This window comes from Apis florea, unplaced genomic scaffold (genome assembly GCF_048593485.1).
Source record: "Apis florea isolate Af1SG1 unplaced genomic scaffold, ASM4859348v1 contig_3517_pilon, whole genome shotgun sequence".
Classification (NCBI taxonomy): Eukaryota; Metazoa; Arthropoda; class Insecta; order Hymenoptera; family Apidae; genus Apis; species Apis florea.
In genome coordinates this window covers 1,105,162-1,121,848 of record NW_028256778.1, presented here as the reverse complement: position 1 = coordinate 1,121,848, position 16,687 = coordinate 1,105,162, and the positions used below count along the sequence as shown (strand labels likewise).

General features: G+C 37.4%; 1 protein-coding gene across 1 annotated transcript in view; it reads left to right on the top strand.

Annotated features, from left to right (window-relative positions):
• The window catches only part of cac (calcium voltage-gated channel subunit cacophony), a 69,677-nt gene that overhangs the window by 20,088 nt on the left and 32,902 nt on the right, over nt 1-16,687 (top strand). Inside the window, exons 11-18 of the mRNA XM_086913957.1 lie at nt 1,017-1,217; nt 1,630-2,057; nt 3,266-3,588; nt 3,668-3,790; nt 4,124-4,687; nt 4,845-5,190; nt 5,637-5,801; nt 10,547-10,657. Coding sequence (XP_086770083.1) covers nt 1,017-1,217; nt 1,630-2,057; nt 3,266-3,588; nt 3,668-3,790; nt 4,124-4,687; nt 4,845-5,190; nt 5,637-5,801; nt 10,547-10,657 — 2,261 coding nt within the window. The remainder of the gene's footprint in view (nt 1-1,016; nt 1,218-1,629; nt 2,058-3,265; nt 3,589-3,667; nt 3,791-4,123; nt 4,688-4,844; nt 5,191-5,636; nt 5,802-10,546; nt 10,658-16,687) is intronic.

The window sequence follows — 16,687 nt, the reverse complement described above, 5'->3', positions numbered from 1 at the left end:
TTTAATTGCTTACGAATTCGACGAAAAATATTTCGCTCCTTGCTTTTTTTAATTTCAGAGAGCAGAGACGTAAGTTTTAAGTTTCTTTTTTTATCAATTATTTATTATATTTTTCATCGAAGGAAGATGTATTTGTTACTTAATAATAATAATTATCAAAGTTTTAAGTTAAAAACGTACAATGATTACAAAGAGTGTTTGCGCACCATTATTTTTATTGTACTGTTAGATAAAAATGAACCGTCGAATATGAAAGTATGCTTCGAAATTCTTTTTTTCTTCTATCGATACAAAATTTGCCAAATACTTTTGCCAAATACAATATATCCATTATATACACAAAGTCGCGAATGCCTCGGGTGAAAATGTGTATCCACGTGGTCTAGGTACGTCCAGCAGTGGAGGAATACTAATTAATGTTTTCAAGTAGTGTGTATATACAGCGAGAAATATGTTATATACTAAAAATAGATGGCCGCGTAGAAGGAAATATTGATTCTAATTCGTAGATAGATAGATCTAGATAGAAACACGCTTGTTAGAAGAGTACGTTCATAGAAATAGATGTGTCTCTGTCCTTATATTATATATATGTGTGTGTGTGTGTGTGTGTGTGTGTACTGATTGACTTTCTCGATCGAAAAAAAAGAAAAAAAAATAAGGAGGAGAGAAAGATCAAAGAAACAAAAAATTTTCGAGCAAAAATTGTTATTAAAGAGAGGAATAAATGGAGAGGAAGAAAGTTTCGAATCGGAGCACGATATCGTGGTATATACAATGGGATCGTATCGGTAAACTTTCTCCAATGCAACGTCGCTTCCGGAAAAATAATTTGCCGTATCGCGAAATTATCGAGAAATAGTTTGCGCGTAACGACGCTATAACACGATAACACGCGGATAAATTTCATTGGAGAAATAACTTTAGAGAGAAAGAGAAGAGGGGGGAAAATTGCATGTATAGAAAGGGAATCGATCGAAATAATCGCTGAAACGATGGATTTGCTGGTTTTCCAGGGTTTTCGAGGTCCTCCTCGACGAAAGAAAAGGGACCTTGCAAGCAGTTCTGGCTGGCCGAGAAAAGATTCAGGTACTGGATACGAAAATCCGTGAAATCGCAAAAATTCTACTGGTTCGTCATCGTTCTCGTGTTCTTCAACACCGTCTGCGTGGCCGTGGAGCATTACGGTCAGCCCCAATGGCTGACCGATTTCCTCTGTGAGTACACCGAATTATTTAATGATAAACCGTTCGGACAGAGATCGAACAGAGAAACACAGTTCAAATTATTCTACTTGAAACATCAATTTCCAATGTCTGTTAGATTCATTTGTCTTAATTCGATTCCATATTGAATCAATTTCATATTTCTAAATTTACAATATATCAATGGAATTCGAAGGAAGCAGTGCACTACAAATTAATCCAATCTGACGACCAATCAGTATCAATTAACTTACAATTAAGAATTACATTCAAGTGATATTAAATTTGTTTTTTAAAAATGCATCAAATTTTTGAAGAATTTCATGGTCAATCAGTGGCAATTAATTTACAACTAAGAATTACAAGAAAAAAAAAAAAAGAAAACAGTGGACGAAAGCAATCTAACTGTGGTTATCTTGGGCAGACTTCGCAGAGTTCGTGTTCCTGGCTCTGTTCATGTTGGAGATGTTCATCAAGGTGTACGCGCTCGGTCCTCGCACATACTTCGACTCGAGCTTCAATCGTTTCGACTGCGTGGTCATCTCGGGATCGATCTTCGAAGTGATCTGGTCCGAGGTGAAGTCCGGCTCTTTCGGCCTCTCCGTCCTACGTGCCCTTAGACTCCTGCGAATTTTTAAGGTCACCAAATACTGGAAGAGCCTGAGAAACCTCGTAATATCGCTGCTCAGCTCGATGCGTAGCATCATCTCCCTGCTCTTCCTGCTCTTCCTCTTCATTCTCATATTCGCGCTGCTCGGTATGCAGCTGTTCGGCGGCCAATTCAACTTCGATTCAGGCACGCCGCCCACCAACTTCAACACCTTTCCCATCGCGCTGCTCACTGTCTTCCAAGTAAGTATCGAAGATTGATCTTTTCCTTCTATTTCGTTGGTTTGGTTGATTTTAGAGATAATGAAACTAAGGTGGAAAAAGTGTATTGTTATAAGTACGTTCCATTATGTATTTTATTAATTTTTTAGGAGTATGTTATATTTGCACAATATATGTGATTGAAATTGGAAGAAATTTTATTGGTCAGATGCATCGAAAGATAATTTTATTTATGGTCAAAATTCATTTTGACGATAGACAAACGAGGATAAATTTGTTTCTGTAAATATAATTTGCGAATCAAGGTATAATGCATAATGGCACCTTGCGTGTGTACAGAAATTTGTAAATCTTCTTGCATTTACATGCTACGTGCAATTCTTTTTAAATAAATTTCAGTTAAAAATGTTTTAAAGCGTTTTCCTTGATTTTCGATTAAAATTTTGATACGAGACGATCAGTAATATAAGGTATCTATCGAGTAATTAAAATTAATAATGAACAAAAAGTATCTTCTACAAGGAATGCGTGTTATATTAGAACTGATGAATCATTTTTCAATAATTTGTGTTTCAGTAAGAATGATTTTACGCGAAAAGAATGTAGAAATACATTAAAGAAATTATCATAAAATAATAGATAGATTTTTAAAAAGTTTTTAATATTCCTGTTTGTTCATATATCTAACGAATATCTTAAAAATTCGTTCGACAGAAACTAACTTTTCCTAAATGCGCAAGATAAATCACAAGTCTTTAAATATTGGAACGTACTCGTAGAATTTTTATCCTTCCTGCTTAATATACTTCAATATTTAAAATTTCTCTCCACGTTTCATGCTTTATAAGCGAAATTAAAAATATTAATTTTCTCGTATAAATTTCCTGGATATCCTGGAGAAATAATCCAATTTATCTCATCCTAACGAGGATGCAGAAAGAGAATGATAAAATTTCAAGAAACTTTTTAAGAAAGTTTTTCAACTAAAAAAAAAAAAAAAAAAAAAAAATATTGCTTTTAATAAAAAAGAAAAGAAACCTACATCATTATATTGAAAGGAAAGAGAACACGAAGCATGGTCTTTCCTTCGAGCGTATTACGTCAATATAGCTCGACGCAATACAAAATATTTTTCGAGAAATAGCTCGACTAAGATTTCTATTAATCAGTTAGATAAAAACAATGTCGTCATTTTTATTAATCAAACACGATGATTCGATTCTGATCAGATCCTGACCGGAGAAGATTGGAACGAAGTGATGTACCAGGGTATAGAATCGCAAGGTGGTCACAAGAAGGGCATGATCTACTCGCTCTACTTCATCGTGTTGGTGCTGTTCGGCAACTACACACTGCTGAACGTGTTCTTGGCTATCGCCGTCGACAATCTGGCAAACGCACAAGAGCTGAGCGCCGCCGAGAACGAGGAGGAAGAGGAGGACAAGCAGAAGCAGGCGCAGGAGATCGAGAAAGAGATCCAATCCCTGCAGAATCCAAAAGACGGTGGCGCGCCCAAGGTAGAAATCTGCCCTCCGAGTCCGAACCAGAATTTGTAAGTTTCATCATCGTCACGATCTTGCTCCTCTTTCAAATTGAAATTACGTATATTTGGAATTGTCGTTGGATTTCAGCAAAGACGGTAAAGGTGGAAAACAGTCATCCGAAGAAGAGAAAAAGCAGGATGAAGACGATGACACGGGACCAAAACCAATGCTGCCATACTCCTCCATGTTTATACTGTCCCCTACGAATCCGTAAGTTGTTCCCTGATAAATCCTATGAAGGAATAATGAACCAGTCGAATAAGTTTCGAACTATTCCAATTTTAATTCATGAAAGTTTGTTTATGCAAAATTAAATTGCATAAAACGTTTTAAGTTTGTAAATAAATATATTCGAGCCATTACTTTTGAATCAGAGACAAACGATCCAATAAAGATTCTTTCATTTTACATATCTGCATCTGTGTGTAATAAAATTCCTGAGAAAATTCAATCTCAATCTCAGAAGAAATCTTTAGAAGAAAAAGTGGTTCATTTTTCCAACGAAGAAAAAAAGGAAAAGAAAATAATAAAATAACATTGCAGAGTAAGAAGAGCCGCCCATTGGGTCGTCAACCTGAGGTACTTCGACTTCTTCATAATGGTGGTGATATCGCTGTCGAGTATCGCGTTGGCCGCCGAAGATCCCGTATGGGAGGACTCGCCGAGGAACGAAGTTCTCAATTACTTCGATTACGCGTTCACAGGTGTCTTCACCGTCGAGATGATACTGAAGATCATCGATCTCGGTATCATACTGCATCCGGGCTCGTATCTGCGCGAGTTCTGGAACATTATGGACGCGGTTGTGGTGATATGCGCCGCGGTTTCGTTCGCCTTCGACATGACGGGCAGCTCGGCCGGGCAAAATCTCTCCACGATCAAGTCGTTGAGGGTTCTCCGCGTACTGAGGCCGTTAAAGACGATCAAGAGGGTGCCGAAGCTGAAGGCGGTGTTCGACTGCGTGGTGAACAGTCTTAAAAATGTCATTAACATTCTCATAGTGTACATATTGTTCCAATTCATATTCGCTGTGATCGCGGTGCAGCTGTTCAACGGCAAGTTCTTCTACTGCAGCGACGAGAGCAAATACACGCAACAGGATTGCCAGTGAGTATCCCCCCTTAGAAAAGAGAATGTTCTCCACGGAATATGACCCAGAGGGAGGTTACGATTCATACGATCATATTTTTAAAATGGGAAACGAATCGGATTTTTAGGTATGCACATTCGTCTCTTATTTTAATTTCGCCTTCGTTTCGCGCAGGGGTCAATATTTCGTTTTCGAGGACGGCGCCCTGTTGCCAGAGCCAAAGAAACGTGAATGGCAGTCGCAGTTTTTTCACTACGACAACGTGATGGCCGCCATGCTTACGCTGTTCGCGGTACAAACTGGCGAGGGTTGGCCGCAAATCCTGCAGAACTCGATGGCGGCCACGTACGAGGACAAGGGCCCCATACAGAATTTTCGTATAGAGATGTCCATTTTCTACATCGTCTACTTCATCGTATTTCCATTCTTCTTCGTCAACATCTTCGTGGCCTTGATTATCATCACTTTCCAGGAGCAGGGAGAGGCTGAATTGCAAGACGGTGAAATCGATAAAAATCAGGTTGGTTCGGTTCGCCAGGATTCGATTCAGATTCCATTCTATGAACAAGATTTTTATAATTTCGATTTCAAATTGAAAAAATTTGTTCTAACGATCAAATTGTTCTCATTATTTAAATTTCTATTCTCGTTGCTGATGTTCAATAAGGGAAAGATATATTTGATATAAATTTTTCTTGTTGTTTTATTATATTCATTATCAAACGTTGTCATCGGTAACAAGTTGCGATTTATTTATTAATGTTACGTTAATTCTAAATTCTTTGTTTAATCACTGTAGATTTTTTCAATTGAAATTGGGCTTATTTATAGATATACGTGACCCATACAATATTTATCGTGTACGAAAAACCATCAGGTCTATCTCTGAATCTCTAAAAATGATTAGAAACGACTGTAAGGAAAGTAAGGATAAACAAAATCACGATTAACCATATTTCCTTTCAGAAATCTTGCATAGACTTCACGATACAAGCTCGCCCTCTGGAAAGGTACATGCCGAAAGAGCGGAACAGCGTAAAGTACAAAATCTGGAGAATAGTGGTATCGACGCCTTTCGAATATTTTATCATGGGTCTCATCGTATTAAACACAGTACTGCTCATGATGAAGGTAAGCGTCAATGAATCTCTCCTTTTCCCCAAGAAAACTCCCCCTCTTTCTCCTCAAGATGAACGCATCTCGAGGAAAAAGTGACGAATTCTCTTGTGACCGCGCCATGTTAACGCAAGATGGAGAAGAGCACCGGAAGGAAGTTGTCTAACTGAACATCCTCTTTGTCCTATTCGACACGTTGAGAGAAAAAAAAAAAAAAAGGAAAAGAAAGTGAATCTCCTTCCCCTATCTATCCACCCCTACTATCCCCCCTTCTCGAATCTCGAATCTCGCGTTTTGGCAACTTTAACCAATCGAAAAAGAAAAAGAAAAAAAGAAAAGCAACCTAGCACCGATTCTCAAAGATGAATCGTGTTAATCGCGTGTCACGTTGTCGAGAAACAACGTGTACGCAACGAAGAGTTCGAAGCAAGCTGTAAGATATAACGTTATATCTGTACGAGGACATTGTTGTTCTTGCCTGTCAATTTATTTATTGTTCTCTGTATAATTGTCATCCTTGTATCCATTGATACGTGTACACAGCTGTGTTCAATACTCTTGTGTCTCTCTCTCTCTCTCTTTCTTTTTTCCTGTCGAACCAAAATTTCCCTTTCTCTCTCTCTCTCTCTCTTTGTATCTGTCTCTTCTTTTCCTCATCGTTTCAACTCTGTTCGAAGCAGATTTCAACAGTCGTTGATTCACGTGATTTCGTGTGTCTCGAATTGCTTTTTCATTCCACTTTGCTCTCTTCCCACTTTCGTTTCAGAATCGAGACACATTTATCTCCATATCGGGCATGCGCGAGTGCCATCTTCCGGCATCTATTCTTTCTCTCTCTCTCTCTCTTTCTCTCTCTCTTTCTCTCCCGTATTTTTCATTTTCACTCGTCCATTGAATTTGGAATCGGTTTAAACGATTGAAACCGATTGGATTCTTTTATAGAAAATAGGTGAAATTTCAAATACATCGAACTCTTTTGTAATCGTAAAGGATCCAATCGTTTTCTCTCGTCGAACTCGAACGTATATACAGGGTGTTCCAATCGATTTTGATTTTGACATCTTAATTTTCTAAGTGTTATTATACTCGTAGCGAAAAATATTTCGGATAAAAGTTGAATGATGTTGAAGAGATGAGATGGTAATTTTTTCGTTCACCCAATGTCAGATCTTTGCGTTCCTTGTTTCTCGTAGAATAAATTTTACAAAAAATTAAATTTCAATTTTTAGCATGGATTAACGCTTTTTGTTTATAGATATAGAATATCAAAATTTGATGGATCATATCAATTTCACAATGAAACATTTATCGCTATCGATAAATAATAACATTAACAAAAGCGTCCAAATAAGACACCCTGTATATGCCACTCGCGCTCTGCTCTATCCTAACACACAATATCTGTCTCTCGCGTTTGTCTCGAACGTATTTTCCTTCTCGACAATGTTATTTTTTTCTTCTTTTATCCTCTCTCTTCCCAAAAATCGGCACTTTTCTGTTCCACTTCTTCTTTTTTTCTTTTTTTTTTTTTTTTTTTTTGTAATTTTTCGATTTTCGTTCATGTTCATCATCATTCTCCGTTTCCTTTCTCCTCCTCTTCTCTCTCTCTCTCTCTCTTCCTCCTCTTTCTTATTGCATGCCCGCTGCTGTGTCCTCGTCTTGATAGTACATAGACTTATATAATACTCGAAGATGCGTGGAAAAACCGATATACATATATATCGAATATCGGTATCGAATATCCCCCTCCCCCACCCCCATTCCACACACACACACCCACCCACACACATATATATACACACGACGTGCGTTCGACTCGTACAAGCCCATGTTTGAACTGGTGGCGGGGTTCGAAGCGTTGCACGAGCAATTGGCTTTGATTGGAAAGGGACGAAAGCAACGAGGATGGAAAGAAAGGAATATTCTCTTCTGCGCTCGAATATCCTGTCTACCCTCTTTGAAGCGCACAGTCTTTTCTCCTCTCTCTGTCTCTCTTTCTCTCCATATACCGTTTTTCTCGATTCTTCCTCTCCTCCTCCTCCTCCTCCTCCTCCTCCTTCTTCAACCTGTCTATTCTATTCTCGCTTGCATTAATTAGAAAAACTGTTGATTAGCAGATGCAAAAAAGGCAGCTGGTGGAGAATGTTTTCAAGCAATGGGATATGCTTTTTAGAATTGATCTGGTCTGAAAATTCTCTCTCTCTCTTTTTTTTTCTTTTTTTTTTTAAGCTTGCAACGCTCGAGCAACGCAATCGTAGATCTTTTTTTCTTTCTTTCTCTCTTTCTTTCTTTCTTTCTTTTAAAAAGAACGCACGTGACACGTATAGCTAACGCTTCTCGACTCGATCTTCTTGTCGATCGGACACTGGGATCTGAATGTGAATACACTCGGGTCGAAACCACGGCAGTTGTGAAGTTCGATCGGTATACACACACACACGAAGCATCGCTCGTTTTCCTTTCTATTTTTTCGTTTTTTCGAAATACACGCCGCCTGGCGACGCCAACGAGAAACGTGAGCGGACGTTCACGCACACCGTAAGCTGCACATGGTTTTGGGAATGAAGCGATAATACACACGAGCGGCACACGATATTATAAATGTTGAGAAAAGGGAAGAGAAACGAGATCGTCGTTTGCACCGTCGAATCGCGATTATTTCTTTTTTCAAACGAAATGTTATTCGTCGAACTTGGAATTATACACGAATATATCGCGTTTATCGAAAATTCACAAGATTTCGACAAAAAGAAGAAGAAGGAAATGGTGGATTCGACGAGTCTCGTTCTCTCTTCGTTCACGGAGGCACGTAACTGTTGCTGACATGTATCACAGCACGTATTCTCGCACACACGAGGATGTCACACGCGTTGTTCGTTGATACACGTGCAAAATATGCGTGTCGCATGCTGGCTGCTCGGAACCAACTCGACCGAATCGTGGGTCGAGTTCAACGACACCAGGGTTACATCCACTGAATGTGTGTGTGTGTGTGTTTTTCAAAGACACGGTTTCTTGCACGGGGCGCCCGCACGATTTTCATCCTTCCTCCCCTCGAAAAAAAAAAAAAAGAAAACGTTTTATACAGTACACCTCGAGCGGAGAGATTTATCTTTAATTGTAATTCTCCATCTTCCCTCTCACCACGTATTTCCTCGTCTCGTTTTTTTCTTCTTCTTCTTCTTCTTCTTTCGATCTTTAATTCGTTCTCGACGTTCTGATTCTTTTTTTTTTTTTTTTTCATTTTCGATTCGTTTCTTTTTCTTTTTCTTTTTCATTCGCCATTAAGATTCGCCGCTCCTCCGATCTCTCACGACTATGACTCTCTTCCGGACATCAAACTCTCTTGTCTCTTTCTCTCCACAAACCGATCCCGACGCGAACGATCGAGGGGTCGGTAAATTCCATGGAATTTTTTTCTAATCTGAAGAGGCAGATTTTTTTCTCTCTCTCTCTCTCTCTTCGTCCCCCCTCAGTCGTCGCGTCGCGTCGTTGCACGCGATTGAATCGTCGTTCGAGCCTGTTCGTGCCCGATTCGGGCACAGGTAGAGAATCGGTTGTAAAGGGATACTTGTTTAGAAAAATCGATGCCACCTTTCGATTTGATTTGATTTGATCCATGTGCGTGATTTACATTTCCATTCTATACGAAGTAAATTGTAAAAATTGTGGAATCTTTATGCCCGTTCTTATTTTTCTTTTACTTTTATAATTTCCTTTTGTAAGCAAAAATATTTAAATGATATCTTACAATTAATTTTTTTTTTTTCAAGAGAATCTTTACTAATATTGCTAACGTTATAAAAATACGAATCATGCATATGAATCAAAGTGAATCGATTAATAAATGCACATCCGGTTTTCCGAATAAATGGAAAAAATTCAATTTTTCGGTGTTATCCCCATTATATAAGGGCGTTCAGCTTGTACCAGTGTAAACGTGTGCACACACCAACAACCCTACACTCGATATACAAGTATACTGTCTCTAAAGCCGTCCTCACTTCGCTGATATATATAAAAAAAAAAAAAAAAAAAAAAAGGAAATCTCTTTAACGTCAACCTGTACGATCGTCGTACAGATACACGTACTATTCAGGTTAATATTAATACACCCATGTGTCTCCTTTTTTTTTTTTTTTTTTCCTATCGACTGGAAAGTTTCTCACCAATACGTGCATACGTATATATATATATATAAACGTATATATACATATATGTACAGATTTCGCACTCTATTTTACACTGTCTTTAATATAATATATATATATAAATATTTGTAATATTGTGTGTCATATCGAGGGAACCGTCCATCGATCCCTAATGGAATGCTAAATTTATCGACGAATGCTAAACTTGGAACAAGTCGATTTCTTCGAACGATCTTTCTTCGATCCTCCCGTGGCGGGAATGTTGACTGCGTAAAATATAATATAACGATTTTAAATCTATCTCAATTTTTCCCAAAAAATCGATCGATCTACTTAATTTTACACGACTTGATTTTCCATTAGCAGCAACGATTTGCAACGGAATCGATCACGCTACGAAAGGAGAAAGAAAATTTTGCATTTGCGATGGACGGTTCTCGCGAAACAGCCTTCCCTCCTCTCCGATTCTCGCTCTCTTCCCCCTCGCTCGAGGTGAAAAAGAGAGGAGAGGGGGAGGGCGGGAATTTCCACGCGGGGAATTGGATAGGCTTTGTACGCCCGTTTGTCTGTCTCTCTCGGCTCGTGTGTTTGTCAGTGTATGCATTGCAGTTCCATCGGCAAAGCGACGCGTACAAGAACACGCTGAAGTACATGAACATGTGCTTCACGGGGATGTTCACCGTCGAGTGCATACTGAAGATCGCCGCATTCGGCGTCAGGGTAAGCTCCACTATAAGCACCAACAAGAAACCACCCTCTCCTCTCCCTTCATCGAACAGAGATTATTGGAAAGAAAATTGTATTCTAGTATGGCGTAGTGGCCTGACTGACTTTTTCATTCCTTTCGAGATTTGGATTTTGGTTCGAGGAATGATACGTGCGACGTATCGTCGTGTTAATTTTTATATCGATTTTGTCGTTTAAATTGCTTGGAAATTTTTTTTTTTTTTCTTCTTTTTCTTGAAATTGAGAGAAAGTATGGTTCGATGATTCGGACCAGGAGACGATCAGTCGCAGGATCAGTTTTCGAAGTAGGTTTGGTAAGTTTTCGCTTGTTAGAGTGCAATTAGAGCAATTTTGTTTTCTTGTTTTTTTTTTTTTTTTTTTTTGTGGTGAAAGAAAATAACAGTACAGAGAGTAAGAGTAGTAGTATCTTGTCGACTCGAGTACTACGAATAATATCCGTGTATTGCAAGGATTACGTGTATGTACGAGTGTATAGATCACTACTTATCTATGGTAGAGAGCCTTTTTTTGTTCGGCCAGAGCTGAACAGACGCTAAATTGTCCCCGATCCTGTTGTTGTTTCAGCGAAATTTGAGAATTGAATCTTTTTCGAAAAGCGTTTGTTCGGCTTTGAGCATAAAAAAAGGCGAACGAGTATACGATATTTATTGCTCCATGAGGGTTGTAGGAGATTTATGTTAAAAATTGTCGAAACGATCCTGCAATCCTCGTCCACTGAATGAAAATCACCACGATACATCTCGAGGAAGAATTCTTCTTCTTAGTTTGTATTCACGAGAGAATGGAAACGAGTTTAACGGTGGGTTGCTTCGATCCACATTGTTAGACGAGGTCTGGGAAATAAATAAAATTCACGTATTACTTTTCTTCAGAGAATTGTATATCTTGTCTATCGTTCAAAATAATTTATTGAAATGATTCTGTGAAATGATGAATTTCTTTAATATTATTATATCGGGACGAATATTAATATTTCAACGTCAAATTATCTTTTTAATCAACGGCTCTTTCAAAAGAGAAGTATTTTCCATCATATTAATTTCCATCGATATTAATAAATTCTAAAGGCAATTTCAAAATTGCTTCGAAAAGTGAACAAGATACGAGATATCGACGCAAAGCTTTCCAAAGAGAATCCTATTATATTCTCGCAAAATTAAAAAATTCGTGATAAATTTTAACAATTTCGATAAATATTTGTCAAAAATTATCGTATTATAGATTTAATAAAACAGATCTCATCGTTAAACGCGTTTTCAAAAATGTCGCGTTGTTAGTCTAAATATAACATAACTCGAAAGCACACGCACACACACACACGCACACACACACATACATATACGAGACATTACACGAGACATTTGCATTTCACATTCGTCGGTATTATTCGTCGAGAAACGCGGCAAAGTAACAACAAGAAGTATAATTGTCACGTCGAATTATTATTTTTCTTCATCTCTTTCACACGTACACACCCTCTCTCTCTTTCTCTCTCTCTCTTTCTTTTTATCTATTCTTCTTTTCCCGGATCGTTTTTAATTTCAAGACAAACTTTTTTCTCCCTACGAGATACATACGTCGAACGGAGGGGACCGCCTCGAGGAAGTAAATCCGCCAGCCAGTAACTCGGAAAGCTCCCGGCATGCTCTTAGCCTGGTTGCATCCGCACGTAATCACTGCACGTTGACGTTGTTTTATTCATTCTTGCATGCATACATCATTGTTTCAAAAGCGGGATGTCGATCCCTTTTTCTTTTTCGTGTCGATCGTTGGACGAATGATCCTCGGAATGAATGATAAAATCGTGGACATGGATCGATGCCCGGCTTTGGACAGTGTGTCTCTCGTTGTTGCGATGATTTCGTGTTTATGGACCGCCATGATGGACGTCGCCGTCATTTTGTCGTGAACGTTTTTCAACGTTCGAAGAAAACTTTTCTCTATTTTCTTTTTTTTTTTTTTTTTTCCGAAGAGAAATTTTCTCGGCGATGAAACGCGATCGAGATGAAAGTCGGCCGACACTTTTTTAAGTGTTAACGAAGAACAGGAAGGCTTGAACCGCCTCCAGCTTCCGCCACACGCATACCATGGTCGAACTTTAGTTTGTAGCCTTTTTCGTGTATTTTTATGAGATTTTAGATGAGCGAGACAAAAGTTTCATCAACTTTTATCAATTTATTTCAACGTTATATGTACACGTGAAGTTGCATATTTTTATGTATTTTATCTGTTACAAGACGCCATGGACAATGAGTGAATAGGCGCCAAATTCGAATTATCTTTAGATCAACAGATCGATCATTATTATAAATTCTGTTTAATTTTGATATTTCTAATTCTTCTTTTCTTCCAATTAATTTCTACGTGTTTATATTTTTTATTTATTTTTCTATCAAAAGTTTTTAAGTTTTTAATTTAAAAATTTCAGTTTTTGTTTCTCCTCAATATCAATATATTATCGTATCTTCTATAGACTCCAAATACGTATTGCATTATAAGAAGAATTTAACATTTCCAAAAGGCAATTTATATTTGCCGCCAGTACCACTACTTCCAATCGAATTGGATCTTAAAATCCAACATGGCGTCACGCGACTCTCAAAAATCCCCAATTAATACCATCATTCTGAATCGTATTACGTAAAAAAAATCTATAAAAAATACACGTGGATTAAAGAAAGACAAAAATTCTTGTCTAACTTGCTCTAAAAACTAGAGTTCTATCCATGCTACCCACCGCCGTTGTATACCAGTTATGGGTTCTACGCACACCTATCATACACACACATACACACACACACACACACACACACACTGTATACAAGAAGCGACGTTTCCCCGCGCTTCCATTTATAAAACGCTCGAGAACGATCGCCTACTTCGTAAGAATCTGTCGAAGATTGGTTAGACTTGCTCGAATATCTTTTTGGGGCAGGGAGAGAAAAGAGGTTAGGTCGATTCCTCGATTAGGAAAGAGGAAGCGTTTGTCGCAAGGGGGTTACTTTGATCTTTCCAAAAAAAAAAAGAGATATTGCAATTTTTTCTCTCTCTCTCTCTCTCCTTTTATATCGTTAAAAGCTGTCACGAGAAAGAGGTATGCATCGAGGTAACCCCGTTGCGGGACGATTCGAAATTTCGACAGACAGAAAGTACGGGCAAATTTTCCTTTCCTCGTCCGATATTTTTTTTAATTTAATGAACAACAAGACGTTTTCGTTCTCTCGACGAGAGAAGAGAAAATTTGCTCGAGCTCTGTCGAGCCGATAAATTAATAAAGTAAACGATGAGATAGATGAACGATACGAGGAGAAGAAAATGGCGCGGAGTTATATAATAGGGGGGAGGGCAACATGATAGCTTGGTGTTAACCCGTCTGGAAAGTTGTTCGTGAGAAACATTGTTTGGGAAAGTTTAACGAACTGGGAAGGCGTAGTAAGTTGGAAAAGAAAATGGATGATAGAGGGTGAATAAAAAAAAAAAAAAAGAAAAGAAAAGACGGGCACCGATACAGAATCTAGGCTTGTGTTACGTCTGTGTGTTGGGTGTATTTTGTAGTTTCACGAGGCGCCGCCAAAGCTAGTGGACGCCTTGGCCATCGTGAACTTCTTCGTCACACTCCTTTTCCTCATTGAGTGCATCCTCAAACTCGTCGCCTTCGGATGGAAGGTATAAAAACAATCCTCTTTATCACTGAAATCCGCTAACTTCAGTTACACGCAATAACTATATTTATACATATATTTATGCAATCAGTCAGAAAAAGTATCGTAAATTCGTCTGATTCAAAAATTTTACCGAAGATTTGCGTGCATGAGCATGGAATATTGGTTTTATTGGAATCTTGGATGGAATCAATCCTCCAATTTTTTATAACAGAAAGCATTTTAATTAATTAAAAAGCAATTTTGTATCTCTACTGCAAACAAAATTAAATGCTTCGCTCATAATATTTATTTCAAAGAATATATAAAAGATGCTTTCTTCGCAATAATGCGTTTTAAATTCATTTAATAAGTTCACCTTATAGGAATAAGTATCAAAAACTAACTGCAACTTTGATATCCCGTTTAAAAAATTGTTTATTTTAAATCTTAAAGTTTTAAGAGAATTTACTTTCAATACGATGACTTTCGTGACTGATTGTATCCCATGCTATCGTAACTCTTTTTTTCTTTCTTTCTTTATTTCTTTTTTATTTTTCTTCTCTCGTTCGCTCCACTCGATCTAGATCATCCTACGCGTAAGAAAAAAAAAAAAAAAAAAAGAAACAAAGTTTCGACAACTGGCGAGAGGATTAAAAATCTTCGTCGAAGATCGAGAGAAACAAATGAAAATCGAACTAGCGCCAGAAAAGAGGAGTATGTACATAATATATACACATACACGGGGGAGACGCTTTGAAATTCGCTCCCTCCTTTAAGTAATCCAATAATCCATCGAGGTAGCATACACGAACTTACTTAAGATCCCCTGTTGTTTGATCCGTTTACAAGTTGCAATAGCGATCGAAAGCGTGTACCGATTAATTTCGAGCTCGTAAAAATGAGGAGGAGGAGGAGAGCGAGTTTTAAATAACCGATCTCCTCCCTATCTGAAAAGACACCTTGTATAAATAATAACCTCGATACGTGAAAAAGAATCGCATCAGTAACGAATAAATGTTATTTCAAGCATTTAAAAATGTTCAACTTGGTCAATGCCCAACTCTGTTCGATTAACACATGCCAATATAATACAGTTGATATCAAGTTGATCGGTATACACTTTGAATCGCCCACGTATTTTAGAGTATTTTAAAACCTAGAGAACGTAAATATAGATATCGATAGAAGCTGCGATAGAGTTGAGATTGTTACGCTCTCTGATGACTCTGGCTTGCATTACGTTTAATTTTCAAGCGATTTGGAAACGTGAAAGAAAGTAGCCTCTTTCCTGGCCCTGGAAAGAAATATCGTAGAGCTTCTCGACCGATACGACCGCGTATCTATCTTTCTCTGTCTCTCTTTCTATATTTTATATATATATAGTTTGCTTGTTATTATATACATACATATATATATATATACCTATTACGGCATGCTCCCGTAGTAGATACTAACTTAGAAAAGAGATCCTGTCGTATATACTTCAATCGATTATCGATCACCGTGCCGTGCGACTCGGATATCTCGTAAATCGTGTAAAAGACCCATCTCAGCCTGGTCTCTTCATCTTCCGCACAACACTCTTGTTACGAGGGAGAAGAAATTGGAGAGATATCGGTTGAAGAATTGTTTTCAATTGCTTTCGTAGTATATTATTGGAAAGAGTATTTTGTACGAGTTCTTTCGATATTGTTATTTGGAAGTAGGGATCTCGTCGATTTTGATGATCTTGAAAAAGATGATCAGCAAAAATATTTTTTTGCAGAATATCTTTTTTAAGTAAATTCTAGAGGCAAAAATAAAAAAATAAAAGTTGGTAGAGAAAAATTGTAAGTTGTTTAGTTTATTCATCAGGTTGCAAGCAATTGATAAATAAATCTCAATCGATGTTTTTGCGTTATAACTAGAACCTGTATTTCCAAGTCATTCGAATCAATCTTTCAAACTAAATCTCCAATAATTTATTTTAGGTTGAACATAATCGTACTATTGATCCATAAATTTAAATTAGATTTATAATATCTAAATAATGTTCTAGATTTTCTTATTCATTCAATTGCTAGAGAGATGGCAATATATGTCTAATTCAAATCCAACCTTAACTTAATCTGAATTTAATCCAAATATAATAAAATACAAACTTACGTAATCTAACGTAAAGAAAACTTCATATTTTATAAGATAAAAAAAAATACATTTGCATATATCTCACTCAAAAAACTGATGCGCAAAATTAACAATAAAATGTTAATCATTCGAATAATAACAACCTTCAAGATACCTCAAAGATATCGAAATCGATGAGTTGACTCCTGTTCTAAATAATTAACCTTTCTTCTATTATTTTATCTATTATATA